Source organism: Paroedura picta, chromosome 3 (assembly GCF_049243985.1).
Source record: "Paroedura picta isolate Pp20150507F chromosome 3, Ppicta_v3.0, whole genome shotgun sequence".
In the NCBI taxonomy this organism is placed as follows: Eukaryota; Metazoa; Chordata; class Lepidosauria; order Squamata; family Gekkonidae; genus Paroedura; species Paroedura picta.
Genome location: NC_135371.1, coordinates 116,406,507 through 116,434,486, shown reverse-complemented (window position 1 = coordinate 116,434,486; position 27,980 = coordinate 116,406,507). Strand labels below are relative to the sequence as shown.

The 27,980-nt window shown below is 47.8% G+C and overlaps 1 protein-coding gene across 3 annotated transcripts; it reads right to left on the bottom strand.

Moving 5' to 3' along the window:
- Positions 1 to 581: 581 nt before the first annotated feature.
- On the bottom strand, positions 582 to 27,126 carry HOOK2 (hook microtubule tethering protein 2). 3 transcript variants are annotated; one of them, XM_077327242.1, is made up of 22 exons: positions 26,913 to 27,073; positions 21,012 to 21,097; positions 20,470 to 20,542; positions 20,034 to 20,084; positions 19,411 to 19,543; positions 18,766 to 18,833; positions 18,411 to 18,473; positions 18,125 to 18,205; positions 14,089 to 14,246; positions 13,847 to 13,987; positions 10,904 to 11,105; positions 10,407 to 10,517; positions 10,210 to 10,297; positions 9,740 to 9,809; positions 9,189 to 9,326; positions 7,938 to 8,025; positions 5,472 to 5,506; positions 4,174 to 4,256; positions 3,817 to 3,920; positions 3,508 to 3,612; positions 2,427 to 2,498; positions 582 to 1,851 (listed from the first exon to the last, which is right to left on the bottom strand). In XM_077327242.1, exons 1-22 carry the CDS (start codon positions 26,958 to 26,960, stop codon positions 1,675 to 1,677), a joined length of 2,175 nt encoding a protein of 724 aa, XP_077183357.1. In that variant the 5' UTR covers positions 26,961 to 27,073; the 3' UTR covers positions 582 to 1,674. The 3 variants fall into 3 exon arrangements, with proteins under 3 accessions (XP_077183357.1, XP_077183359.1, XP_077183358.1); XM_077327244.1 differs by having other exon boundaries at positions 582 to 866; XM_077327243.1 differs by lacking the exon at positions 20,470 to 20,542 and having other exon boundaries at positions 26,913 to 27,126.
- Between the last annotated feature and the right edge of the window lie 854 nt (positions 27,127 to 27,980).

Genomic DNA, 27,980 nt, shown 5'->3' with positions numbered 1-27,980 from the left:
ATAGTGTTTCCGCACAAAGTTTATATGTCTTATCAGCAGCACTATTCTGAACCTGGTTTGTCAAACTGGACATACAATGTCAGTGAAATCGGGCACTCCTGCTGAGGTTTGCACAGTAAAAGCAATTCATCGCATCCTGTTGTGGGAGAGGAATAGCAGGACAATCTTAGTTGTTTTGGCAATCCAGCCATTCCGTCCAGCGTGAATCAGAGGAGTGGTATGTTCTCTTACTTGAATGTTGCAATTCTTCTCAGCCTAATTTGGCACACATTGATAAGAGTGCTAGAAATTCTGTTCCTCCAGAGAAAGCTCATCCAAAACCAAACATATATTCTCTTCCTTTATTCTCACTAACCAGCAGCAATATTCTCTCCCTATTAATTCTTCACACTCAGTACTCATTTCTTTGTCCAGCACCTTTTAAGGCCCAAGCCAGTTACTTTAGGAAACTACCAGTAGGTACAACTTTTCATCATCAGTGCTGCAAACCAGGCCAAGGAATTTCTAAGCCTCACCTTCCTAGAGGAAGAGCACTGCACAAAACAGTACTTGACCCTGCTACAGAAATGAGAAACTACAGGAAAGATGTTAAGTGTTTTTATTCGTAGTGTAAAGATTCTAGACATTTCCCCCACATCATTACAAGCCAGGTGTCTATCCAGTAGAAAAATAAAGAGATGCCTGCTTGGACTGGTAAGATAGATTTATAAAACATAATTTACAGCATTAAAACTATGATTTGTTTTACTAAAAACAATCAAAATTTTCAAAGAATGGACTAAAAAGGATACTGCATCTCACAGGTCCCATCAGAATGGGAATATAATCCAGAAGGGAATGCATACTAACTGGAAAAACAGACACACCTGGAAAAAGGGGGGAAAAACCACCAGACTCAAAATATTGTAGGGAAGACAATATATGCACACAACCTATTTATAGACAGCACGATAGGCTCCCAGCATTCCTCAAGTCAGTTCAGTGGTGATTTGTTTTTTTCAAGGCCCAGTCCCCTTCTTGGAAGGGGGTGATGAGCCACTAACACAAAAAGATCTGGCAGATGTGGCTCAGATACCGCAGGTGGCTGGAGGAAAAAATGGGTGGGAAATGAAGCAAGTGCTGCCTTTGAAGCTGCATATGGGGCTGAACTCAGAGTAGCCGCATCTAATCGCCAGCACCTAGAGGTCCCTTCACAGATTAAACCAGAGTGTGGGGGGGTTGAGGGGGGGCACTGCAGCAGTCAAGGTCATCCCTGGCTGGCTTACACAAAGGTGAGATGGTCAGGGAAGGAGGGCTTTAAAATATTAAGATGCACAACCCATCTATGAACCAGCACTGGAGGGCAGACGGGCAAGGAACGGCCATGAAGGGCACTTCCTGTCAATCAGGTTGTGGTGGTTGTTCTCCCCTCCAGAGACCCAGACAGAGGCAGTAGGCAGGTCTGCAGCTACTAGGGAAGGTTCAGCCTCTGCTGCCCTCTTCAATGCACACTCAAAACACCATGTCTTGGCATAGGAGGCATTTTATGCAGCAGAGAATGAATTCCAGCAGTGAAATGGACACTTAACTCCCGACCCCACCCAAGGAGATGCGATTGCATGAGACACAGGCTAGACCCGCTTTGAACCCTGAGCCCAAAGCAAATATTCACCCAAACAGGACAGCTCAGTCCGGTCAGGACAACTTAGAAGCCGTGTCAGGACAGGGGTACCGGAGCAGCAAGGGTTGAGCCCTGCCCAGGTGGCTGCGTCGAGCATTGGTGGCCAATCTTTGCTGTGCCAAGAAGGACTGGACGCTTGTAGGGGGGGTGGGTGAGCGCTCCTCTGTGGCTCGCTGGTGCAGTGCCAGGCCCTGCAGTGGGAGCAAGGGGGGAGGGGGGGGAGACCCATATTTCAGAGCCCTTCAAGTGGCCAACAACAACAAAATGCTTTAACTGGTCTGCACCATATTCTCTGGGCCTGATCAGCATCTAAATCTGTGCACAACAATGTGAGTCTGCAATGATGTTACCATCTGCCTAACAGCTCTGCACAGCTCCTGCTGCCTACAAGCTACACACACTCGCTCTTTCCCAACTACAGGAAGTCCCGCAGAGCCTCATTTGGAGTTTCACTTGGCAAAACACGGGTGGTTCCAAGCAGTGCATGGCAACCATGACCGATAGGAATGTGTCCTAGAACAAATGCTGGCAGGGGCTCATGGGAATGCAGTCCATGGACATCTGGAGGACCACAGGTTGACTACCCTTGTCCTAGAAGACAAGGATTGTCCCTAGGTGGGATTCTGCACCTCCTGCTTAATCCCAAAGATGCAGTGCTCAACTACAGGAGGGTACAGTTCAGGCCACCTGTCACTGCCAGCTCTTTGGTAAAGTGGCACACGGGGTTCTCCTCTCACCAAACCCCTCAGGCGTATGGCAAACTCACCATGTTATACCAGGCAGAAATTATGAGCTTTTCTTCCTGTTCCTGTCGAGATTTTGTCTTCTCAAAATCAGTCTAGTGCAAAAAAAGAGAAAGGGTTAGTGCAGGCCAAACTGCCAGCAGGGTAAAGACAGGTCAGGCCTGTGGGAAGCCCCAAGGCCTCTTTCTAAATGCATCCACCATCTCAAGGCTGCCCAAAGAGATGGGGTTAGCGGGAGACAAAAAGGAGAACGGGTTTGCCTCTTCCCTTGTGCGCCACATGGCTCACTGTGCAATCTCAAGTAAAAGCAAAGTGGAAAAAGAAGAGCCAAGGTTTTTTTATACCCAGCTTATCATCACCCAAAGGAGCCCCAAAGCAGCTTGCAAACACCTTTTCCTCCCTCTCCCCACAACAGACACCCTGTGAGGTATGTCAGGCTGAGAGAAGTGTGACTGGTCCAAGGTTACCCAGCTGGCTGCGTGGGCAGGAGTGGGGAGTCACCCCTGGTTCTCCTGACTCTTAACCACTACACCAAGCTGACAAGAGCAGGCAGGGATGAATTTAAATAATGCAGAAAGAGGGAAACCCCACTACAGAGGGCCCCCAGCACACACAGCCTTGTTGGTTTCAGTAATCCGCCATCCAAGTCAGGGGTGTTTACTCTGTTTTGGGAATGCTGCAGGGAAACCAGATTCAGCGCTATCAAAGGTGGAGGGAGAGGACCCCTGCCCACCCCTGTACGAAGCAGGTCACTCCCTGCCCCTTCCAAGAATTTGAAGCTCATTTTGCTCTAACATTATCTTTTTGTAAAAGTCCATCAGGACATCGAGAGAGTTGGGATGCAGCTCTTGCCACCTACCATTGCTTCCCCTGGCTCCCCCAGTGGCCTGCATTGGAATCACAATGCCAGAGATTTGAACACTGTGCCAGCCACAAATCACAAACAAGCAATCCAATCTAATGACCAAAACCCGCCCTGGTGTGTGAAACCAGCCCCTGAAGAGACAGGGTCAGGGTTAATCCGAAGAAATCCTCTCCCATCCTGGTAGCAAAGAAGAAAGGCAGCCGCCGCCCCCTGACGGCAGAAGGAAGAGGCACACTTGCCTCCAAGTGGGTTATTTTCTTCTCTTTTTCCTGCAGCTGGTTCTTGAGAGCCTGGATCTCTAGCGGAACGACATGAGGCTGCTTGGGATCCAGTTTATTGATGACCTGAGGAAGAAACCCAGACAGCCTCCAGGTTAACCAGGCTCTCTGCAAGCTCGGAAACAGTTTAGTCCTCAAACTAGGACCAAACCCAAACTGTATTAACAGAGTTTAGACGGCTGTAGAGCCAGGCATGCAAGCTACCGAGATGTTCTGCAAGCCTTGGCCTGTAAATACATGCATGCACACAGAAAGGAAGACTTCGCTTACTGTGCAGGCCTTGTCCATGTGGCGCTTGTACCGCTCCTCCAAGGCTCTCAAGTCCTCATCCTTCTTTTTCAAAGACTGCTGGAGTTCATCAATCTTCTTAGCAGCTGTTCAGAGGCAGGGGCATCAGAGGCACCCAGAATCCCCGGGGGCGGGGGGAAGGTAGAAGGAAGAGAAAGGAAGAGTTCACATTCTATTCTACACCCTGGGAGAATTACTGTTCCTATGTAGTCAAGGCTGGGATTCCCGCTTATTACACTTGAAGCAATCTGGGGGGTGGGGGGTGGGGGGTGGGGTGAGCATGGCTTCAGAGCTGGGTGTTAAGCTCTGTATTCAGGGCTCTGACGCCCAGGCACTTACTAATGCTATCCACTTTGGGCTCCAGTTCATCCAGACATTCTTTTTTCTTTTGCAGCTCTGCGTGGGCTTCATGCAATTTTTCTCTGGCCAGGAAAAAGAAAAGAGAGAAGAGTGAGAGCTGAAGAACCAGGGACCTAAATAATTGAATTATGGGGGATTAAAAATCCTGCGTTGCACATCCAGCAAAACAAACCCAGCATAAATCACATGTCAGGTTTTGAAATAGGCTCTTGGATAGGTCAGATGCAACGATGCAAATGGAGGTCCTGGGGCTGGGTAGAAGGGGGCAAGACCAGGAAGCGCGTCTTCCCTGCCTGGATGGGGTACAACTAACATCTGTGCCCCAAGCTAGGAATCTGGGAGTGATTTTTGACACCTCCCTTTCTATGGAGGCTCAGCTCATTAAGGTAGCTCAGATGGCATTTTCCACCTTTGCCAAGCCTCCTCCTCTAGAGTCCCATGGGCTACTAGCATCCTACTTGTCCCCAGAACACCTGGCCACTGTGATCCATGCAACGGTCACTTCCAGGCTAGACTTCTGTAACTCGCTCTATGCGGGCCTACCCTTGTCCCTGACCCAGAAATTGCAATTGGTGCAGAATGCGGCTGCACAGGTGCTTAACAGGTCATCCTGGAGGGATCATGTTCAGCCACTGTTGAAACAACTTTGTTGGCTACCAATTTGCTTCTGGATCAAGTTCAAGGTATTGGTTTTTTGACCTTTCAGGTTTTATGCGGCTTGGGCCCTAGTTACCTACGAGACCGTCTACCTCCTTATGCCCCCTCCGCCGCAGGGCACTCTGCTCTACGGGTATGAATCTGCTGAGGGTCCTGGGGCCTCGGGAGGTGTGCCTGGCCTCAACCAGGGCTAAGGCCTTTTCAAGTTCTGGCCCCTACCTGGTAGAATGAGCTCCCGGATGAGCTGCGGACCCTGTCCGGACTCTCAGTTCAGTTCAAAATGGAGTTTTTCTGCCAGGCATTTGGTTGAGGCCAGGTAGGGGTCCCAGGGAATGTGATCGGGTACCCCCCTCACCCCTAGCCCGGTACTATAATGGAGACTATGCTATCTGCCAGCCACATTTTTCAATTCATCTAAACCAAGTCTTCTGTGGTTCTGGGGGTGTTTTTAATTATATGTTTTTATTGGATACGATGTTATTTCTTTTTCTTGCAAACTGCCGCAATCCAGCTTGCTGGGAGCAACGGTATACAAATTTAAACATAAATAAAATAAATAAACATAAGCATTGGGTTCCCGAAATTCCTTTTCTGACCCCACCCCAAATGGAGTCACTTACAGGTGCTCTTCCAGCTTCTTCTGGAGCAGAGAAGACTAAAAGCAAAAGAGAGAAAGGTGATTGCTTAGAATCCAATCTATTTGTTTAGCCAGCTGCACTGCTCACTAACACCTTTGTTAAAAGTCACATTGGCAGAAGCTATGAGCAGTTTTGGCCACTAGTGCAGGCACCATCAGAAATAATATCTTGTTTCATTGGGCCCAGAGGCCTGTAAATCCACACTCAGATTGTGTCAGTCAACAATGGCATTATTTTAACTGGGTCTCAAAAGTTATCAAAAGTTTTAAAGCTCCAAGGTAACTGGGATGCTGCTGGACTCAAACAGGCATTTAAGTAAAAGGGAACCAACTCAATCTCATGTGATTAGGTAGGCAAAAGCAACAGGGAGAATTTTCAGAAGAACTAAAAGAGCTTTTAAAATAGTTTTTACCAGCAATCTGCAACCAGCTCCTGAAGACCCCTCTTGGTTTCCCAATACTAACCAGGGCCAACCCTGCTTAGCTTCTGAGATCTACCGAGATCAGGCTAACCTGGCTATCCAGGTCAGGGGAGGGGAGCAGCTCTCAACAAGATACATTGATGGCTTGTGCCCCTCCTCCTCCTCCTCCTCCTCTAGTGTCCCATGGGCTGTGCTCCCACATCAGGTTCAGAAACAGTGAAATTTAGTGAACAGATTATATGAGAGAGAGACCAAGCTTTTTATCTAAGAGATTTAAGACTGATACAATAGTTAACTGTCACCATTTTAAACAGGCCACTGTTTTAGAACACCAGACACTGAGCAGCAATAACCCCCTCAAAGTTACAGCCGTGATTTGCCTCAGGTCCATCATTGAGAGACCTGTGCTCATGCCACCCCTCGGCCTCCAGAACAGGACTTAACCGCTCTTAGCTTACGAAGCCAGACAAACCATCCCTCCTAGATGCACCAAGACTTGACATGGTCAGAAAAGACACAACAGTGAGTTTAGAGCAGAGTAGGGTTTGACTGTGAAAGTACTCACAATGGCCTGGACAGGACAGATCAGCCAGCAAGTCAGAAGGGAAGAAAGAGAGGGATGTTAGTGCAGTGAAAAGGGAAGGGTCCAGTCAAGAAATCATGGGGAGTTTTCAATAGGCCACAGGAGGAGGATGTATGACTCTTAATTGTGGCTAGACAAACCACACTCTACCCTGGGAGGCCACAGAGCTCCCTCTAGCAGGCAACAAACCATCTCTCTCTGAATACGCAGCACTTTCTTGTCCAGCACTGGTAGTCCAATCTAATACTCCCCCCAAGAGTGTGGGCCTGGTTACCATGGACATTCTATATGAACAGTCCTGCCAAGTGACACCCATAGCATGAAGCTGTGCTTTGGAACACTGAGATAGTTGAGGGGGGAATAAATAGGGATATAGGGACACAGTTTTCTACTTCACACACAAATAATCCTGCATATTACAGTGGAGCACAGATATCACATACCATTACACACAGGTAATTTAACACAACAACATTTGATTCCAATGGCACCTTTAAGGCCAACAAAGATGTATGCAAGGCGTGAGCTTTCATGTGCATGCACACGTCCTCAGACTATGGAACAGAGATCGTAAGATGTAAGGAGAAAGTAAATTAGTAGCAAATTTGTAAAGAGCATCATAAGTCCAAATATGCAGTATGATATTCTTTGCTAGAAAAGCAAATCTGTCCTTTGGGTTCAATTGTCATTCACAAAAACATTGGGGCAATAAAAATGTAAAGTTAGTGATTAATGGCAAGACACTTTCCCTGGGTGAACAAAGCCTGGATGAATTTAAATAATACAGAAAGAGGGGAAAAAACCTATCTGCATATTTGGAAACTGCATTTTTGGATTTATGATGCTGTTTAAAAATTTGTTACTAATTTACTTTCTCCTTATATCTGTGGTCTTATAATCCCTGTTCCATAGCCTGAGGATGTGTGCATGCACACGAAAGCTCACACCTTGCATAAATCTTTGTTGGTCTTAAAGGTGCTACTGGACTCAGATTTTGTTGTGCTACTTTAGGCGAACACGGCTATCCTCTTGAAGATAATTTAACAGTTCCACTTTGGGTCTGGCAAGTAGGGTTAGGTGCTTTGGCCGCCAAAGCAGCCATTTGAGCTCGAAGCAGCCAGCGCCACAGTGTGTGTGTGTGTGTGGGGGGGGAGGGACGGCACGGGTGCGCCAGTCATCACCCGCATGCAGGTGCAGAGCTCTGCACCTGCATGTGTGCACCGACTGGTGCGCCCGCATGGCCCGCCTGGGACGCTGCCTGCTTCAGGTGTGAATGGCTGCTTCGGTGGCCGAAGAGCCCTACCCTGCTGGCCAGGGCGTGGCTTTCACTTCCTTCGATGTTCAGGAGGAAAGGAGAAATAATGGCCTCTGCAAAAGCCTCCTCTGATACATCCCAACCCATTTCTGTGAAGGCCTCAGAGAACCCATTCTCCAGCAGACTCACATCTTCCGCCTTGCTTCCTTGCTCTTGAAGGGCCTTCTGGAGTTCTTCCACTTGTGCTTTGAGCTCAAAAACCTGCTGCTGGCTCAATCTAAATGAGGTAAGAAAGCACAATTGAGAAAGGTCAGCTGCAAGTGGCAATGAAAAAGCTTGACATACATCAGCCTTTTCCAACTTTTTGACCATGGAGAAGCTCCTGAAATAATTGTTCGAGCTTTGAGCAACCCCAGAAGTGGTCAGCTGGCTATGTCTCTTTGCCTGGGAATGCCCTGAAAGTGTCATGTCACCAGAAGTGATATCACCACCCATGTTAACAGGCAGGCTTAAGGGGGAGGGAGGAAGAGGGAGTCTAAGACACGCGCAGGCTCTACAACCTCCCAGGGGCAGAAACCACAAGAGAATTAATTCATGCTCATTGGGGGGAGGAGCAATGGATGTGGTTGGTTCCTTTCCTTGTGGCCAAGCCCATTAAGGCAGGCGGGGAAAAGCCACGGACCCCCTCCAAAGTTCCCATGGAATCCCTATTATAAATCATTCTTAGTGCTTGGGCACTGAAGAGGAGGTGACAGCAGTCACTTCTCCCAGTAGTCACTTTGCAGTTTATTCCCATTTTAGCAAATCATGGGTTTACTGAGCTCCCATCTCTACAGGCTATCTTTGCCTCAAAGAATCCATTGCTTTGCCCTACTCTCTAGAGGTGGAACATAGTCATCTAGATGGGAAATTGCAAGGAACATAAAGTTGTGAATATGAGCTAAAGAGTAAGGTAATGTCTGTAGGAAGCCAATATTTGAATCATGCTATTACACAAAATCCTTAAACAAGAAAGGTATCAGTTAAATCACACAAACTAGAGAGAAGCACCTGAATAATAATGTTCTTGATAAACCAGGCAGAGAGTACTTAAAACTCAAGTATCCTTGAAAGTCCAAATTTTCTGTAGGCAAGCAGTAGATGTTGCCCCACTGGTTTAAGAAGGAAGTAAATATTATTACTTAGTCACAAATATAAAAAAGCATTTAGAATTCTGTGCTGGATTTTTGCCACCAGGAGTCATTTTTGTCAGGGTGGCTGTTTGGCAGGTTTGCTTGCTGTTTTGTAAGATAAAACATCAGAAACCATGTCCCAGTTCTCTCCACTCCACCATTTTTGCCAGGGCTGAGCAAGACATATGAGGAAATATGGGGCCTCTGCAGCCTAGTTCTCCCAACAGCATGGTAGTAAACCTCAAGGGCCTTCCAGACTTTTAGGTACCTTTGCTGGGCTTCCAGCTGGTTCTTCGTCCGGTTTGATTCTTCCAGCAACACCTGTAGCGCAGCTTGCTGTGTTCGGTACGATAGCTCCTGTGCACACAGCATCTTGTTCTCATGCTGCAGCCTCACAATGGTCTCCCTGAGAACAAGGAGTATAACACATTAGGATGTAAGTGGCAAAGAGGATCAGCATCAGTGGATGCTGGAAAAGCCAGACCGTAATTAGTAATAAGCAGGAAAAGACCTGGGATGGACAATCCCATGTAACAGTAGAAGGCATCTTTGAGACCGATGCTCGTTCTTCCTACAAGGATTGAGAAAAAGATACCCAGAGACACAAAACATACCAGGAACACCAGAGCTTGTGGGACTGCTTCACCTCACCATCCCTACAAGTTGGATATTCTGGCCTCACTAACCCCATCTGATGGAAATGGTCAAGCAGAAACATGCAAAATGGTAATCCCTGGGGTGAGTAGACCCCACAGCCTTTTGCCCTGCCCTGCCCTGCCCACCCCACCAAAACATGGTACCCAAAGATCATATCTTTACTTGAGTTCTGCTGGCAAGATCTCAGCGGCCAAGTTGTCCACAGGAGAAGCCATTTCTTCTAGCATGGTATCTGCAAAAGGAGAAAGGTATTAGACAAGGCAGCAAGCTGAGTTGCAAATGAAACCAAGACTCTGAAGATGCTGTTCAGCTCAGATAAAGAAATGGTCAACCGTAGAGTCAAGCCTATATGCTTCTTCAGAACTGCTGCACGAGTGACACTCTAGTAAGGGGGGGGTGGGCAACAAAGCCTTTTTAGAGACAGGATTACATCTCTGTGCACAATGCTGTGATTCCTCACCCAATTGATAACAGTTCTTGAGCTTTCACCTCACAACTGCAGAAATCAAGCAGCAAGTTGAGGTACACGGTGGTACGTCTCTGCTATGTCTGTTCAGGTATGTAAAACCCTTCAAGTGCAACTGCCGTCTCTCCCAACAGAAATACCGGAAGCTGTTCCCTAAACGACTTACCAGCTTGGCTGAGGAATTTCTGCTGCACCTGAGCACATCGCAGCTCTTCGTTGGCCTCCCGGAGGGCATCTCGTTCTTCAATCAGCCTCTGAGGAGAGTCAGGCATCAGTCCATAAACTACAGTAGTACTCTGCTCCCGAAATTTCACTCTAAGCCATGGGCACCGCCCCCTCAGGAGAGCCTGCTCCCGCCATTACCTCCTTCTCTTTTACCACCGCATCAAACTTTTCCTTGAGGTTCTTGAACTCAAACTGCCACTTCTCGGCCTTCAAGGCCTCCTCAGCATGCTTGCTGTGGAGCTCCTGCACCTGGGGGGGGGGGGAGGAACAGGAGTTTGCTGAGGTGGTTTATGCCAATTCTGGCTCCTCTTTTCTACTCTTCTGCAGTTGTCACCATCTCGCTTTCTCAGGTATCACAGATCTACTCACAGTACCTCTAAAGCAGACACTTCTTGCTTTAGCATTAAGAGACAGCTGAGGATGAGGGTTCTACTGGAGCAGTCACCCAGCACAGATCCAGCGACCAGATTAGCTCTGGCCAAACGGGTTTTTAAACCTTTGGAACAATCAGCTGTGGCTGGATACTGCTCTGATGCGCCTTTTGAGTGCCTGTGGATCAGAGAGTACGGCACTGTCCTCGGCCAACATTTTGAAGGTGTTCACAATGGCTTGTGCATAGCCCGTTTTCACCTCACCTGCCTCTTATGTGTCTCCAGCTGTGAGCGCACAGCATTGGCACGCCGCAACTCTTCTTCCAGTTCGCAGGTGCGCTGCATGTAGACTGTGTTCCGCTCCTCAAGCAGCCGAACCTGCCGTCGCAGGTCACCCAGGTCTTCCAGCTTCTTCTTGTAGGAGTCCACCATGGCCTCCAGCCGTGCCACCCTGTCCGATGAATGGCTGCAGTGAAAGCGGGGGGTGGGGGGCGGACAACACAAATTAAAATGTTACCCGTGTCGGCACTAACCCTGAACTCGCATTGTATTCCCTTCACTGTCTCACACACACAGTCACTCTTCTGGATGTGGAAAACCTCAAACACAGAGCGCCAGAAGTTGCTGCAGCAAGCCCAGAATATACTGAAAATTGAAATAATTACGGATGGGCAACCAGTGTCCCCTTCATCTGTATTCGAGGTCTGTAAGTATTCCAGATCTAGCAGGAAGATTATTTCTAATTTTACACTGTTTGCATGTTCTGGGCTGAGGAATCAGTCACAGAACCATCTGCAAAGTGGAACTGAGAAGAACAACCAAAACCCAGGGTGTTGGATCTGGCAACCTGTCAGCAAAAGGCATGGGTGGTCACATATTTTTCCCGAATTACCCAGCCCACCTAAGTTGGGAGGCAACAACGGTGAGAGGAAATGAAATTGCCCTTTCTGCCTCTTCTAATATTGCAGCTCCACTGACAGGAGGCAGAAGGGAGAGCCAGCATGGTGTAATGCCGTGGTCCCCAACCTTTTTATCACTGGGGACCAATCAACTCTTGACAATTTTACTGAGGCCCAGGGGGTGAGGGTAGTATTTTGCCGAGGGACATTGCCAGCGCCCCCTGAGCCCCTGCTCCACTTGCTTTCCTGCCGGCGCCCCTGTCTTCCCACCGTCTGCTGGGGGGCACTGCCAGCAGCAGCTACGCAGTGCCATGCCGAGGGGGAGCACCAGCCATGGTGGCCGCCAGAGAGTGCCAAAGGTGAGCTGGCAGCAGAGTGGCAGGGCAGCTCCCAAGGCAGCAGCTGGGGATGAGGACGAGGAGGAGCCGCGGCCCAGTACCGACTGATCCACGGACCAGTACCGGTGCCCGGCCCGGAGGTTGGGGACCGCTGGATGAATAAAGAGCAGTGGACACTGGAGAACCAGGTTCTATAGAATCATAGAGAATCATAGAATCATGGAGCTGGAAGGCACCTCCAGGGTCATCTAGTCCAACCCCCTTGCACAATGCAGTTTAATTCCCCACTCCTCCACATGTAGCCAGCTGGATGATTTTGGACTAGACACAGTCCTCTAAGAACTAATCTCATAAAGCAGTTCTTAGAGGCCTCAATCCCACCTACCCCACAGGGTGTCTGTTGTGAGGAGAGGAAGAGAAAGGTGTTTGTAGGCTGCTTTGGGACTCCTCTGGGTAGTAAGAAATGAGGGATTAAAGAAAGCAGTTCTTTCTCTCCCTTTCCCATGCAGCCTCATGAGTCCATACAGCCACCACAATCCCAGGAATAATCCCAGGGTCAGGAAGTACTGCTGGGGGAGGGGAGAAGGGAAGCCCGGGAAAGAGCCATGAGCCCTGTGTCTGCAGGAGTGCTGGTTCCAACTCAGGGTCATTGGCTAGCTAACATCCGTACCCAACCTCCTTTATACTCATACTAGCAGCTCAAAGTTGAAGGGGTTTATCTACAGTACTAGTTTCTGAAACTGCAGGTAACAGATTTAGGTTATGGAAAAAGCCCCAATTCTGTTGAATAAGCAGGAACATGTTTTCTATTGAAGATAAGGGATGGGAATATTCCTCAGCAAAACCCAGCAAAATCCTACACCAGCAGCCATGTTCCACGAGCTCACAAATTCCTGAGCTCTCAGAACTACAGGCACAAGAATATGCTACTTTCCCAGAATGCCAGGCCTTGAAAGAAGCAACATTTCTTAACAAGGATTCAATAAACGTACATGCACCATCCTTGAATCCACTGGTATGTTTCTATTGTTCCCCTTGCAGGAGCAACTCCCACAGAATTCCGAAACTATCTTTTGAAACCAGCAATTTGGGTGCGATAACAAAGTTTCTGAGAGTGAAAACCTCAGCTACAGGTAGTTGGCCCATGTCTAAGACTCCTTGAAAGCTGCTGCATCTGGTGTGTCCTGTGCCCAAACCTTTACCAAAAGAGACAAGTTCATATCTTTGGTACCTAAGTTGAGCCACCTTTGGCTGTTCGGGGTTTTACAGCCTTGCCATATGTTGGCAATATATATACACAAATTGCTTATTTATTTATTCTAAGATTTATATCTTCCCTTTTTGCTTGGGGAAAGCGATGGCAGAGATGATGCCACTGGTGTGACCTCCCCCCTTTAATCTTATGAATTAAACTGTTGACATAAAATAACATGGGTGAATATTTCTGAAATTTGACTTTCTGTTGTGTTTTCATGCTGTAAGCCACATTGAGTCTGCATTCTGAAAAGAAAAATTGGGTTAAACATGTCTGAATTAAATAAGGTGGCTTTTTGTTGTTAGGTGCAAAGTCGTGTCTGACCCATCGTGACCCCATGGACAATGATCCTCCAAAGGTGTCTTACAACCCCAAATTAGAACTGTACACAATACAATAAAACCCCCAAAAGTCCTTCCCCCTCCAAACATTCCAAATAGGAATGGCTGAATGTTAAAGAGGTTGGTGCGACTTTGAAGGACCAGGAGCAATGTAAGAAAGTTGGGTTTTATACTCTGCTTTTCACTAGCCAAAGGAATCACAAAGCTGCTTACAATTGCCTTCCCTTCCTCTCCTCACGACATGTACCATGGGAGGTAGAATTGTAACTGGCCAAGGTCACCCACCCGGCTGCATGTGGAGGAGGAGCAGGGAATCAGCCTAGAGGCCGCCACACCGTCCAAGAGCGTCCAGGCACTGAGGGTGGTGCACCTACCGCAGCACATCCATTTCATCTTTCAGAGCTTGCGCTTCCTCGGCCAGGCTAGTCAGCTCCTCGTTCCGGTGCTGCAACTCTTGCGCCTCCCTCTGGAGATCTTCAAAGCGGGCTCGGAAGTCGTCTCTGCCACTTTCCAGCCTGACCAAAAACATCGCTATTTAGAGAGATCTGTCACAGCCCACTAAGCCTCTGGGGGCTGGTCGGGGGTGGAGTTAGTTCCCAACAGCACCTGCCCCCACCTGAAGTTCTCCTCTTGCAGCTGCTCGATCTGGGTTTGAAGCAGTAACAGCTTCTTGCCAGTGAGGCCAGAAGCATCCGACTCCAAAGAGCTTTTCTGATCCCGCAGGGTCTTGTTCTCCAGGGACAGTGTATTCTTCTCTTCCACCAGGAGGGAGATCTGAACAAACGGAGAGAATCAGGCACTCCAAGCAGAGGCTGCTGAGCTCTAGCCTGGTGCCAGATGAGACTAGCGGGATCCTAGCTCAGAATCCATGCCATGCTAGCAGGGCAACAGCCTCAACCTACACATTCAGAGGAAGAAGAAGAGCAGCTGTTTTTGTACCCCACTTTTCACTATCCACAGGCTGAGAGAGCTCTGAGAGAACTGTGATTGGCCCAAGCTTGCTTCATGTGGAAGAGGAGTGGGGACTCAAACCCAGTTCTCCAGGTTAGAGGCTTACACTCCTAACCACTGCATCAAGCTGGCTCTCTAAAAGCAAAGAGAAGAGCTTCTCACATCTGGTCTGCTGGCCCCCTCCCTGTTGCCTTCTCCAGAGGAGCCTTGCCCCCTGCCTTCCATCCGGCTGTCTCTCAAGCAGCTGACTGCGCCTGCCCTAAGCCAGACCACCCCCCCTTCTACCCCTGCTGCAGGCCTAGGTTTAGTGAATCAGGGAAGCCATGCAACCGGCAACAGAGAAGGATTGACAAGTGTTTATGCAAGACAATTTCCACAAACAGCCTCTGACTCCAACCCACGTTCACACACCACTATGGAGACTCGTCTCCTCCTGCATTAAGTTGACTGCTGTAGGGCTGGAAACGTTATAATCTAAGCAGGGACTTTGAAGGCACTGGTCCATTGTTGCAAGACTGCAGCAACCTGGAGAGAAAGATGTCACACGTCCCTTGAATAGAGGCTCAACAAATGGAAACGGGCAGTTGAAACTTTTCATGGCAGGGAGGTCAGTAGCACCTTGTTAAGAGCCAGAACATGATTTCTCCAGGTGGTTGGCATCCCTGGCATGGCTCGTCTTTCTCCCCACTGACCTAGTGGGCTCTTGCCCAAGGCACAGCCTCTCTGAAGGCGAAGGGTTGGCCTTGCCTTGGAAGTAGCCATCCTGAGCTGGAACCAAGAGTAATGATGCCAACTGAAATGCCCCAAGCTTCTAAAAAGATTTTTTTACTTCATTTATTCCCTACTATTCTAACCCAAGAGAAACCCAAAGCGGCTTACATTGTTCTCCCCTCCCTTTTATCCTGCATTAGGAGAGACCAATTCAAGACTCTTCCTAGGATGAGCAGAGCTTAGACAGGAATATTTGTGCCCTCCACTCTATTTGTTTCATTGCTGACTGGCTGGGAACACAACAGGCTGGATCCCACCACCTTTCTTCTTTATCTCACATAACCTCATGGCCCAATGGTCTTGGACAAACAGCTGTATCCATACAGCATGCAAAGGCTCCCCTTTCACTCCACCAGTCTTCCAAGCTGTTCAGAGCCGCATCCATGGCCACCCACTTTGCCCTGTGAGGTACCTCTGTGTTGAGAAAGCCTGGCCCAGGAATGGATTAACTCCAGAGGAAAGTTCCTGGCAAGCCTGCTGCCCTGGAGGGCAATTGTTAACCAGGAGTAAGAAGCCCAAGGAGGAGGATGGTGGAGGGGTTGCAACCCATGTCTTATGAGAAGAGGTTGAGAGAGCTGAGTATGTGTCGCTTGGAGAAGAGGAGGGCAAGGGGTGAGAGGATAGCTGTGTTCAACTATGTAAAAGGGAGACATGTTGAAGAAGAAGGGGCCAACTGGTTTACTGCAGCTTTAGAGACAAGGACGAGGAGCGATGGGTTCGAATTATGGGAAAGGAGGTTCCACCTAAATATTAGAAAGCATTTTCTGATGGTGAGGGCTGTTCATAGATGGCCACCTCAAAGGGTGGTGGAGTCTCCTTTGTTGGAGGAGTACTTGTCAGCAGTGTGTTGCTGTGAAGGTGCAGGGCTGGACTGGACGGCCCTTTGTGGTCTCTTCCAGCTGTGTATGATTCTGAAACCACCTATGAGGTTGGCAGCTCAGGAAAGGGGCTGCTCATCTCAGTTTGCTTCAGGGCTCTTTTAACAGCCCAATGCTCCTTTAGGTTGGCCTACTTTCACCTATGGTCCTGGGGGATCTGAACCTAAGCCCCCCCCCCCCAGTTCTGGTCTACACCACAAAGGCTCTCCTTTACAAAGGGTCTCCTCTTCATGCACTGTGCAAGCATCCCTTCTGGCACTCACAGGCAGCTGTTAACTTGTCAGCATGGACACATGCTCATGCAAAGAGGTTAGGCTGCCCCATCAAGCATGAGGGGCGGGGGGGGGAGGCAGTCCACTGCTGGGTGAGTGGCTCAGTTACCATAAGCAAGAGCTTGGGGAGTGGGGAGGACACTCACCTTCTTGAAGGGGGGATGCCTCTCCAGGGGCACTTTAGCACCTTGGAGGAGTAAAGGTGGGGTTTAAGGGGGATAGATAGGTCTATTCCTTTGCAAGACCCCTTACCACCCACATTGCTCATAGTTATGTCTTTTCATTCAGCTCCCCCCCCCAAACAGTACTATTCCCATTGTTGGGGAAGGGAGTGGACAAGACCACTATTACACATGGCTGGATGGGTTGGAGGCTTCAGACACTCCAAGAATTCAGCCCAGGGCCCAGAATCATCAAGCTGGTTTAGCTCTTCCATCTAAGCATCAAAAAACAATTGGGAACAGCAGCAAGGCACTGGCAGAGGGGCAAGTACTCACACACCACCAACACTGCAGGCAATCCCAGCTGGCTCCATGCAGCCCAGCAAGCCCCCACACCACACCACTCAGGGAGAACTACCCCCCACCCAGGAGTATGCCCACACTGGGAGGGGAAGCGAGACAAAGTTTCTTAGAGAGATTGTCATGGCCTCCTAAGGTTGACACAAAGCAATCCAAATTGGGCTAGTCCAAGCATCTCTTCCTCTCAAGCCTGCACACGAAAGAGTTGCACAACAGGAGAGGGATTTATTTAGTATTATTTTTATATGGCTTATGTGTGTAATATATAAGCCATCAATATTGAAGGGTGTGAGAGATTACATTTTATTAATTTTTTTATTGTATTTGCATGCCACCACTCCCAGATCTGCCATCTCTTGGCAGTGAACAACAATTAAAACATACATTAAACTGACTGAAAGGAAACCCCATGGAGAAGAAAAAACATACACCACTCCGATAATTCTTAAGTTAAAACACATATTAGCATTTTTAATACAAACCATTATAGGGCATATCTTCCTATCTGTTTCTTATAAAGAGTGTTAATAAACCTCCAAATATATTTAATTGAATCTGACCAAGTGAATTATACACCAATATTATAATCTTGATATCACCATTCCAAGGAACAGTCAAGTTTTTTTTAAAAAGAGAGCAAAAAAACTCTGTTGAATTAAATTAAATTCATTTTTGGAGGTTTATTATCACTCTAATAGGAAGATATTCCATAATAAGTATTTAACTACTAATGTGCATTTTAGGAGTAGTGTGAACTTTTTTCACAGTGTTTCCTTTTGTCACATGCATAATGTAGCCAGGAGAGCCTAAGATTTTCTGGCTGCCAGGCAAGAGACTTTCGGAGGTGGTTTGCCATTGCCTGTCCCTGGGTCACAACCCTGGAATTCCTTGGGGGATCGATCTTTCAAATGCTAGCCAGGGCCGCCCCTGATCAGTTTCTATCTGACTTGCTTAGGCTTCCCAGGTAGGCTTATGAGACGGAAATGGTCTCTAAAAAGACCAGTTTGGAAATGACCAGTTGCGCAGGACTGGACATCTGTGACAGTTCAAGCCCCACTCAACTGCAGCATCCTTGGAAGATGCCAGTCCTTGCCAGGGAGGGTCAGATCAGCCGGCACTCCAAGGTAGTGGCTTTACCTTGGAAACCGCAGAGTGGCTTTGCACAGCCATTGCTGCCATCACGTGATGCACATTTAGAAATAACTTTCCAAGCAAAGATGACCATCTACATGACCCCCTTGCTCTTGAGAGGCACTGACCTGCTGCTCTAGCTCATGACAGCGCTGTCGCACATCATCTGTCTCCTCGAGGTCATCGCTGAGGAAGTAATACTTTCGGGACTGCAAGACAAAAAAATGCAGCCAGTGAGAAAGAGTCCTTGCCTACGATATTGGCCAATACAAGCAGTTCAGAGCAGCAGCAGTCTAGTCTGCCCTCTTACACCACAAGGAAAGGGTTTCCACAAAGTCCCTCCAGCCCTCCTCAGCTTAAGTCCACTGCATTACCACCTTATCCCCTCCACCCAGTACACAGCATCACAGGTACCTGGCTGTCAAAATTCCCGTATGTCTCTGAGCTCAGTGTGTCCGATGAATCTTTGGTCAACAGCTGCAGAAGAGGAGAAGTTTAGAAGTTGGCTACATCCAAATGACTCCGCTTTCCAGGCATTGCATTCTGGGAAGCAGGCATATGTCAGCCAGCAAATACTGTAGAATTTCATCTAGGAAGGCCAGAGCTGGCACTCAAGGGTCATTTCCGAGGATACGACTGGTGTTCCCACAGCTTCCCCTAATACAATTCGGGGGCAAAAGCAGAGAACTGAAGGGTACTCTCTAACCAAGGAGATGGTTGTAATGCCAAAGTTTTATGCAAGGCTGTAGATTGGACCAGTCATGCTCACCTCCTGTATTGCTGTCATAACAACATGCTGTACAGACTCTTCTAGGGTCATGATTAGCTGGATATGATCTGCAAACAGACGAGGTGGGATACTTGTTAAAATAGAACTCTGTCTTTGCCCAGCATCCCATAGTTCTTTCCATGTGAGTCATGCAGCTATCAGGGGTACAGAACAGCCTCCAGAAACAAGCTAGAATTCATCCAAAGAAGAAGAAGAGTTGGTTCTTATATGCCACTTTTCCCTACCTGAAGGAGGCTCAAAGCGGCTTACAGTCGCCTTCCCATTCCTCTCTCCACAACAGACACCCTCTGCGGTGGGTGAAGCTGAGAGAGCCCTGATATCACTGCCCGGTCTGAACAGTTTTATCACTGCCGTGGCGAGCCCAAGGTCACCCAGTTGGTTGCATGTGGGGGAGCGCAGAATCGAACCTGGCATGCCAGATTAGAAGTCCGCACTCCTAACCACTACACCAAGCCTCATAGATGTAGCAGAATGCTGATTGGTTGCTAGAATGCCAAATATTTCTGCCTAGGATAGCTTGAAGCAGCTGGCATCTCAGTGGATAACAGAAGAGGTGATCTTTAAATGGAGAGCTTAAGTGTATCCATAGTGGAGATGCACCCACAGATGCTTGTGTATACATACCTTGCTTCTTCTCACAGCTGATGGCACAACCTAACACGAGCTGAAGCAGCTTGCCCAATTCAGCAGTGTCAGACAGCTCTGCAACCAGGGCCACATCTGGCAATAAATGTTCAGGGACTTGGTGGCCCAAGACCTGAGAGAGATGCATTGGAGACAAGAAGATGCAATTTCAGACAGCCTCACAGTCCTCTCATGTTCTTGCCACTGCCATTAAGTGGGTAACTAGGCCCATGCAAAGCAGAACATAGCACAAAGATTTTCATGATAGATGGAAAATTGCTTTAAAGTATCCCAGGGTTCAAAACAGCCCAGCAGACTATATCAGTCACATCCATGTAGCCTGGCAGAAAAAAACCTTTGAAAACAAGGGAAACAGATGCTTCTGTTTTTGCCAAGGAATCACAAACAAGTGATGTAGGGATGTGTGGCACAAATCCAATCAGAACTCTAGTTGAGTGACTTTGGCACATTTATATTGCTTGGGGACACCTAGACTTTTAGAGAGAGGCCTTGCTTTTCTGCTGCCCACTTCTAGACCATAAGCCGCATGTCATGCTCAGCAATGGCTAGATTCTCAGCCATCCTGCCCCATGCCGAAAACCCCAACAAGAAAAGGTACTCACATCCTGGGAGTATTCCACTACACTCTGAAGGACCTTCTTCAGGTTGCTTGTCTAAGGACAAGAAGAAAGAAAAGGACCCATGCATGTTCAAATGTTGGAGACTTGCTTTCCAATAGCCCACACTTTGCCCTGGTTCCTCCTAATGTAACCACAGAACAAGCCATGTAGATACTAATAAGGCAAGGGACTGACTCTGTCTTGTCCTATTCCGGAACTGGTCACACCCAAAGTTATCTGATGGTACTGATGGAATCCAGTTCCTCCATCAAGAAATGGAACCTAGGTCTTCTATTCTTAATAACAAGAATACCACAAACCTCCCTACTAAATTTCACCATCACTTCAAATCACTTCAAATGCTTATCTTGCAGCTGTGTTTGGCTTGCTGTGCACCTTGGCCTTTGAGTTGTCACCTTGCCCCTCCCCTCCTGCATACCTTTAGCCTCCAGTTGTCACCAGCATCATCTTTAATCCGCAGAAGCCATGTTTCATTGAACCACGAGGGATCTCTGGGAAGGAATATCATAATGCCATGGTTGAAGTCAGAGACTCCAGCATCTGGCTAAAAGTTCTCAGCCCTTCTATATCTCCCACTTAAAGCTTCAAGGTGACAGACTGAATATAGAGTTATCCCACTGTGTCATGCTCTACTGGACTTCCATCTTACAAGCCAAGAATTACTTCACCTGACCCTGCATTATGGCAAAGAGGGACAACTGTCAGCTGGCCTTCCTCTGCTAAGCTGCAGCCTGCAGTTACAAACCACTTGTAACAACAAAAGAAAGGAAGATTCCAATCTACTTCTGTTCTCAGTCACTGGCAGAGCACATTCAGCTAGTCAACTTGCTGGTTAGGGTAAAGGCAGGAAAGCAAGTGGAAAAACCCAGGGAGCTCACAGATGGTATTTTCTATCAGATGGTCCCTCAAGAAATCCCTTTAAGACACCTTGGCTAAAGTTCCAGATCCTATAACACTCACATCTTGTGCAGCACCTGGGCAATGGTGACGCCACTGGCCAAATCCTGTTCCGTGGCACAAGGAGAAGGAACATTGAATATCTGCAGCTGGAAGAGAGACAGGTCTGATGAGCTACATTCTTTGCACTCATTGCACTTCCATTTCAAAATGGAAACAATATGGGCAGCTGATATGCGGCGCTTTCTACAGAGTGGCACAACTCTAGTCTCTGTGGGGAAGGTTGTTTCCATGATCAATGTCAGTGCTGAACCCAGAGAGAGAGAGAGATGCACAACACATACCCCCCCAGACAACCCACATATGATGGGGGCAGACAACTGCACCACATTTGGCATTAGAAGGAACATTCTCTGCCTGTTGAAACCCTTCACAGAATTTTGTGAACTCAAGACCATTGTTTAGCTACCAAAATCTATTCATGCTTTGGGGAAAAAAAACAATCATAGAGAACGTGAAAATCAATTCCAACAGACAGATTTGCAGCAAAACAGTGCCACGCACCTCACACATACAATGAGCTCAAACACGAGTACTCCCACTCGCCTGCTAGGCTGACACGCACGAGGAGTGAATCACTTGGCAGAAGCAGCCCAACTGTCACACATACACAAGGGCATATTTGGTTATAAAGACACAGAGATAAGCCACGTTCTGTCAGAGAGGAAGGGGAGGGATGGCAAGAGAGGAACTGCAGGATTTATTGTTGGAGTAGGAGAGATTCTGGACTGTGTGCATCATGCCAACTGAGCAGCCTCGGCTCTCTCCTGCAGTGCATGCACCCCTCCCCCTCCCCCCACCTCACCCCCGGTGCTTGTCCGTGCCTCCAATTCAATCTTGGGCCTTCAGTCACTAGTAAGAAGTTTACAGAATCAGAATCACACAGAGCTGGAAGAAACCACAAAGTGCTATCCAGTCCAGGGGGCTTAAAAAACCCCCACACATTCCTGACAGCTGCTCATCCAGTCTCCTCCTGAAAATGAAGACTCTGCCACCGTCCGAGGCAGCATATTCCACCTAAGAACATTCCTCACAATCAGAAAATGCTTTCTAATATTTAAGTGGAACCTCCTTTCTCACAATTTGAATCCATTGCTCCTAGTTGTCTCTACCACTGCAGTAAACAAGTTGGCCCTCTCTTCAACAACTATTACCCTTTACACAGTACGACAATGAAGATAATGAAGAAGAGGTTTTTATACCTTTATATAGAGGTTTCTTCACTACCAGACGGAGACTCAAAGTGTCTTACAATCGACTTCCCTTCCTTTCCCCACAACAGTCAAGGTAGGTGAGGCTGAGAGAGCTCTGACAGGACTCCTCTGTGAGAACAGCACTATCAGGACTGTGACTAGCCCAAGGTCACCCAACTGGCTGCATGTGGAGGATTTTAAGCCACTGCCCTTAACCACTACACCAGGCTAGCTAGGTGGGATTAATCATACATACTGGAACAAAATGGGAATGGCAAAATTAAGGCACAAAACCCAACAGGCAATTATTATATTCCTGACATCTCCTCAATGGGAACCTAAAGTGACATATATCAATCCCTTCTTTTCCATTTTATCCTCACAACCACCATGGGAGGTAGGTCCATGGTCACCCAGTGAGCTCCTATGGCAGGGTGCGGCTTTGAACCTGTGCTGCCCAGATTCTAATCCAGGCTTTCTCAACCAGGGTTTTATGAAACTCTGGGGTTTCTCGATGGCCCTGGAAGGGGTTCCCGAATGGGTGGGACTTAAATTTTTTTTTAATTGTTAAAAATTTATCAGGTGATATGACCATATATAGTCATGTCAACATGTGCCCACCCTCCTAAAATGGCCAATGCTGGGCCTGTAGGGGATGGGAAGGGGCGGTTCCCCAGGTGGGCATGTACCATATTCTGCAATTGTGCCCCTTCTGGGGTTTCCTGAAGCCTGAGGAATGTTCCAGGAGTTTCTCAATGGTGAAAAAGTTGAAAAAGGCTGTAACAACTAAACAGGGTCAGCCCTGGAAGGGTGGCCTCCAAGGAATACCAGGGTCATGAGGCGGGGGGGCAGACAATGGCAAACCACCTCTGAACAACTTTTGCCTGGCAGCCAGACAATCTTAGGATTCCCTGGCTATATTACACATGTGCCATGTGAGAAATAAATAAATGCCACATTGGTTCTCAGAATTGTGCTTGTATCACTTGTCTTATTCCCTGGAATCAGCAAGCCAATAGCTGTAGAAAACATAAAGTTGTAGAAATGGAAAATGTCTGCTCCCTATTTATTTTCTCCAATGCTATATGATCGTAATGGATTCCTACTGTCGGTCTTTATGTTGGAAACAGTTTGCTGCCTCTCACAAGCACCAACAGGTCTACCGTGGCCTCAGGTCTCAACACGTGACTCCCCCGCCCCAGCAGTTCTTGTATCCTAAAATGGACCTGACACCCTATTCTAGCTAATAACAGCAAAGCACATGAGCTTTGCAGAAGGAGCTCAAGAAGACTCCAGGCACCATCTCCAGCCATTCCCATGCGAGCCTCACACAAGAGGCCTAGCTCTTAAGAATCAACAGTCTTGCTCTGAGAAGGGCTGCATTATCAATCAGGCTACAATTTAGAATTGCTCTCTGTGTTATCCAAGTCTCTGATAGCTAAGAGGAAGGGGGCAGTGGCTCAGTGGTCCCAGGTTCAATCCCCAGCATTTCCAGTTAAAAGGACCAGCTAGTAGCTGCTGTTAAAAGACCTGTGCCTGAGACCCTGGAGAGCCACTAGCCATCAATGTGACTTTGATGGGCCAAGGGTCAGATTCAGCAGAAGAAGCTTCATGTGAGCCCAGTCACACAGGCAGAAGAAACAACTGAGCTATCAACTCCAGGCAGAATTACTAGATTCAGCATGGGAGAAGATCCTGTATCTTTAATACTGGTACAAAGAAATGAAGTTCAGCAAGCACCCCTTTCCTTCTCATTGCTCTGCTGTGAAAGATGCTCCTGCTGACATTCATTTTACGACACAGCTGTCTCATACGGAATCTAGCAACACTGTTTTTCTGCGCTTGGGTGAATATGGAAACAGTTGGTATCTTTGGCAACTGCTACATGATGGGAGGGGGAGGGAGAGAAAAATAAGCAACATTTTTCACCCCTGCTATTTACTAGTAGAAAAGAACCGAGGGGAAACTCAGAATAAGAGCAAACTGGGGAGAAAAAGAATCATTCCAATGGAAACAGTTCTTAAGAACCCAAACAGGTGTGGATGCTGACCTCATTAGTTCAATGGCAATTAAAGTAAAATATTGCACTAAAACGGAAAACTAAGAATATAAAGCTATTAAGCAGGTATGTAAAACAATAAAAAATAGAAATGTGACAATAGATAACCATGGAAAAATACTTTAAACAAGTTTGTTCTAAGAAAAAAGGTATTCTGTAAACAATTAACATTGTTGCAGTAATGATCCATTTCCTTGCCCCATATGCTGAAAAAACTGAAAGATGGTACACAAGATTCTCTATGGCAGTGGTCCCCAACCTTTTTATCATGGGGACCGGTCAACTCTTGACAATTTTACTGAGGCCTGGGGGGGGTAGTCTTTTGCCAAGGGATGTCGCCACCGCCTGAGCCCCTGCTCCACTTGCTTTCCTGCCAGCACTCCTGATTCCCGCCGCCCACTGGGGGGCGCTGCCAGCAGCAGCTGCGTAGTGCCATGCCAAGGGGGAGCCCCAGCCATGGCGGCCGCCCGAGAGCGCCAAAGGTGAGCCGGCAGCAGAGTGGCAGGGCAGCCCCTGAGGCAGCAGCCGGGGAGGAGGAGGAGGAGGAGGAGCCGCAGTCTGGTACTGACTGATCCATGGACCGGTCCCAGTCCCCGGACGGAGCCCCAGCCATGGCGGCCGCCGGAGAGCGCCAAAGGTGAGCCGGCAGCAGAGTGGCAGGGCAGCCCCTGAGGCAGCAGCCGGGGAGGAGGAGGAGGAGCCGCAGTCTGGTACTGACTGATCCATGGACTGGTCCCAGTCCCCGGACTGGGGGTTGGGGACAGCTGCTCTATGGCATCTGAGGCACAGGATATAAGGAATGGTCAAGAGATCTGATTAACTCAGTGAACAGAACAACTAAGCTACTATCAAAATCTGTCACATTTTGCTAATCGGATTCAAAACCAACAGCCAAACATAAATTGACTACTAAGGCAAAGCAATATTCGCAAATTAGAAACCAAAGCCATGCCATCTGGTAGAATAATCTTGACATCACTTTGTTTTGAAAGCTGAATATAAACTTATTCAATAGGGTTGTTTTTAATCTAAGGCATGTTTGTCTTTCAGGACTTGCATCAGGTAAAGGGAAAGCTGACTTTCTGGATGAAGACACACCAAACAGAAGCTGTGATTCATGACATATTTTATCTTGGAGCTGAACATTACAGTTTTCAGATAGGTCCCTCACTATTAACACACAAAATATCCTGCTTTTTATGTTTATTGCTGGAATGTCTCATATTTTCCTAAAGCATTAAACAAAAAGTAATTGTGAATATAAAAGTTTAGTTATTGTTTGTTTCTACATTTATGGGAAACCCTTCAGGGAAGATCCCAGATGCCAGCCTAATACCTAAGAAGCCCTCTCACACTGCAATCTTGCCTCCTAGAATGTTTTACCACAAATTAAGCTAGTATCAAATTCAGATGCCACAAACAACACAGAGTTCGTTCATCTTATAAACAAATTCTGGACTAACTGACAGCTTCATATAATCCTCCTATGCATAGTGTGTCAAGGCTGAAGTTTCCAGCTGATAGGCAAATACGTATTCCTTTCACAGCAACCAGGGTTAAACATCAGAGTGTGGAGGCAACTGCATTCAGATGTCAGAGCGAACTGAAGAGGAACAGTCTTGGCAAGTCATGCAAGGGAAGCAGGGAACGGGTTCAGAAACTCACCAATTAATCGTATTCATGCCCACAACTTAGTTTGTCTCTAATGTCTGAATGCAGCCTATATGCTAGCAACAGTTACAGAAATTCCAAAGAGAAGGAATCATGCTCTCTGGGTGACTCTTAACAGCTGAAACTAATGCTTTACTTCTGCATATTTTTAAAGCAGGCTGCATTAAGTTTTCCCCCTATAAAGCCCAAATGCAAAGGTTACACAGATGCATTTTAATTCCATTTTCTGAATGAAGAAGACTGGGCTTTCCTAAATGTCCTTCAGAGAACTATTATCTGTGCTGGGAATAGCAAAGCAGGTGGGAGAAGATTCTTTCAAAGGACGGGGAAAATAGAATCCTTCAAAATATAAAACTCCATCCCAACAGGTAACAGAAGGCTTCTGACGCTTATCTGAAACTTGAAGGGCAGGCTAGAGGGAGAACCTAAAATAGGATCATCCCATACACCTATGAAATTACAAGTGACGGTTACTGCATAATCATGACGCGACAAGAGGCGCCTACCAAAATAGCCTGAGACTTGAAAACAGCCTTGAGGCACTGAGAGATTTTTAAGGAGCTCGGGGTGGGGGGTGGGGGGTGGGGGGTGGGTCTGAAGTCTACTGTGGGAAAACAGCTCAACGGACCCAGATAAATTATCCCTTCGTGTACTTTTAACAGATTTTTAGTGCTCAGCAGCCAAGGAGGTTAAAGCAACATGTTCAGGCAGAATTTATTTCAAGACAGAAGGCAGCCATTTCAGTATTATTATAATATATATATATATTAAAATGCGCAGTCTTGTCGCCCCATTGCAAGGGGAATAAGGAGTAGCTGGGCTCGGCATCCAGATTAAGGGTGCCTCCATTTGGGAGGGCAGGAGCTGGCGACAACATGGGAGTCACCTATGAGACTCTTCCATGTCTAGTGGGCGGGCGACCGTGGGAAAGCCTCTCCGGCCGACCGAGAGCCCGGCTCCCGCGTCCTGCCTGCGCCTTACCCAAGTCATGAGCGCCCCACATCGCTCCTCCGGACTGGTCTCGCCCATGGCTCCACCGCCGCCGCCGCCACCGGAGCAACACCAGCGCTGCCGATGCCACGCCCCCTAGCGGTCTCGAACGGCCCGCACGCACGCTATATGACGTCACTGCTCGTTCGACGCCATTTGTGACCTGGGCGGCGGGGAGGGGGAGAGGGGCCACGCCCTTAGCCGGGGAGACGCTCTAGGAGGAAATGGAGGACGGGGAACGCTTATCGCTGTATATGGTGAAGGGATCCGCTCGCGGGTAGGTGGGCAGTTCCAGTACTTGACCTTCTTTAGAAGCAAGACTACTTCAGAAGCGTATCCTTTCTCTTCCTACATGAGAGGACGGGGCGACTAGTGGGTCCTAAGTGCTATTTCACTTTACACATGCTCAGAGGCACTTTGATTTTTAAGTACATCTTTCGGGCTCCTGACATTGGGAACAGATTCAGGCTTGAACCACACTACTATTTAAACTAGGACTAGGATATCCCAGGCTGGTAGGGTTGCCAGCTTCGGTTTTGGAAATACCTGGAGATTTTGGGAGCCCAAGGAGGGACTTCGGTGGGGTATAGTATCATAGAGACCACCTTCTAAAGTGGCCATTTTCTTCATGTGAACTGATTTCTGTCATTGGAAACCAGTTGTAGATAGTGGGAGATCTCCAGTCATTAACTGGAGGCTGTCAACCCTACAGGCTGTCTTTCTCTCGACAGCTAAGCATCGTCATTTCTGGTTAGTATCTAGGTGGTAGACTGCCAAGGAAGTCCAGAATCCCTTATGAAAAGCCAGGCAGCGGTAATCCACCTCTGAAAGTTTCTTGCCTTGAAAACTCTATGGGGTCACCATAAGTCAGCTGTGACCTGATGGCATCCCCCCCCCAGCACTGATAATTAAACCAGGGCCATTTCTGCACATTAGTAAAAATAGCATTACACCAACGAAATGGCAAAGGACTAAATTTTATTGTGCTTCCCTGGCCCTCCTCACTTTTTTGCTGTCTCGCCTTTGTCTGCCGCCTTTTCACGCATCTCACCCTCCACA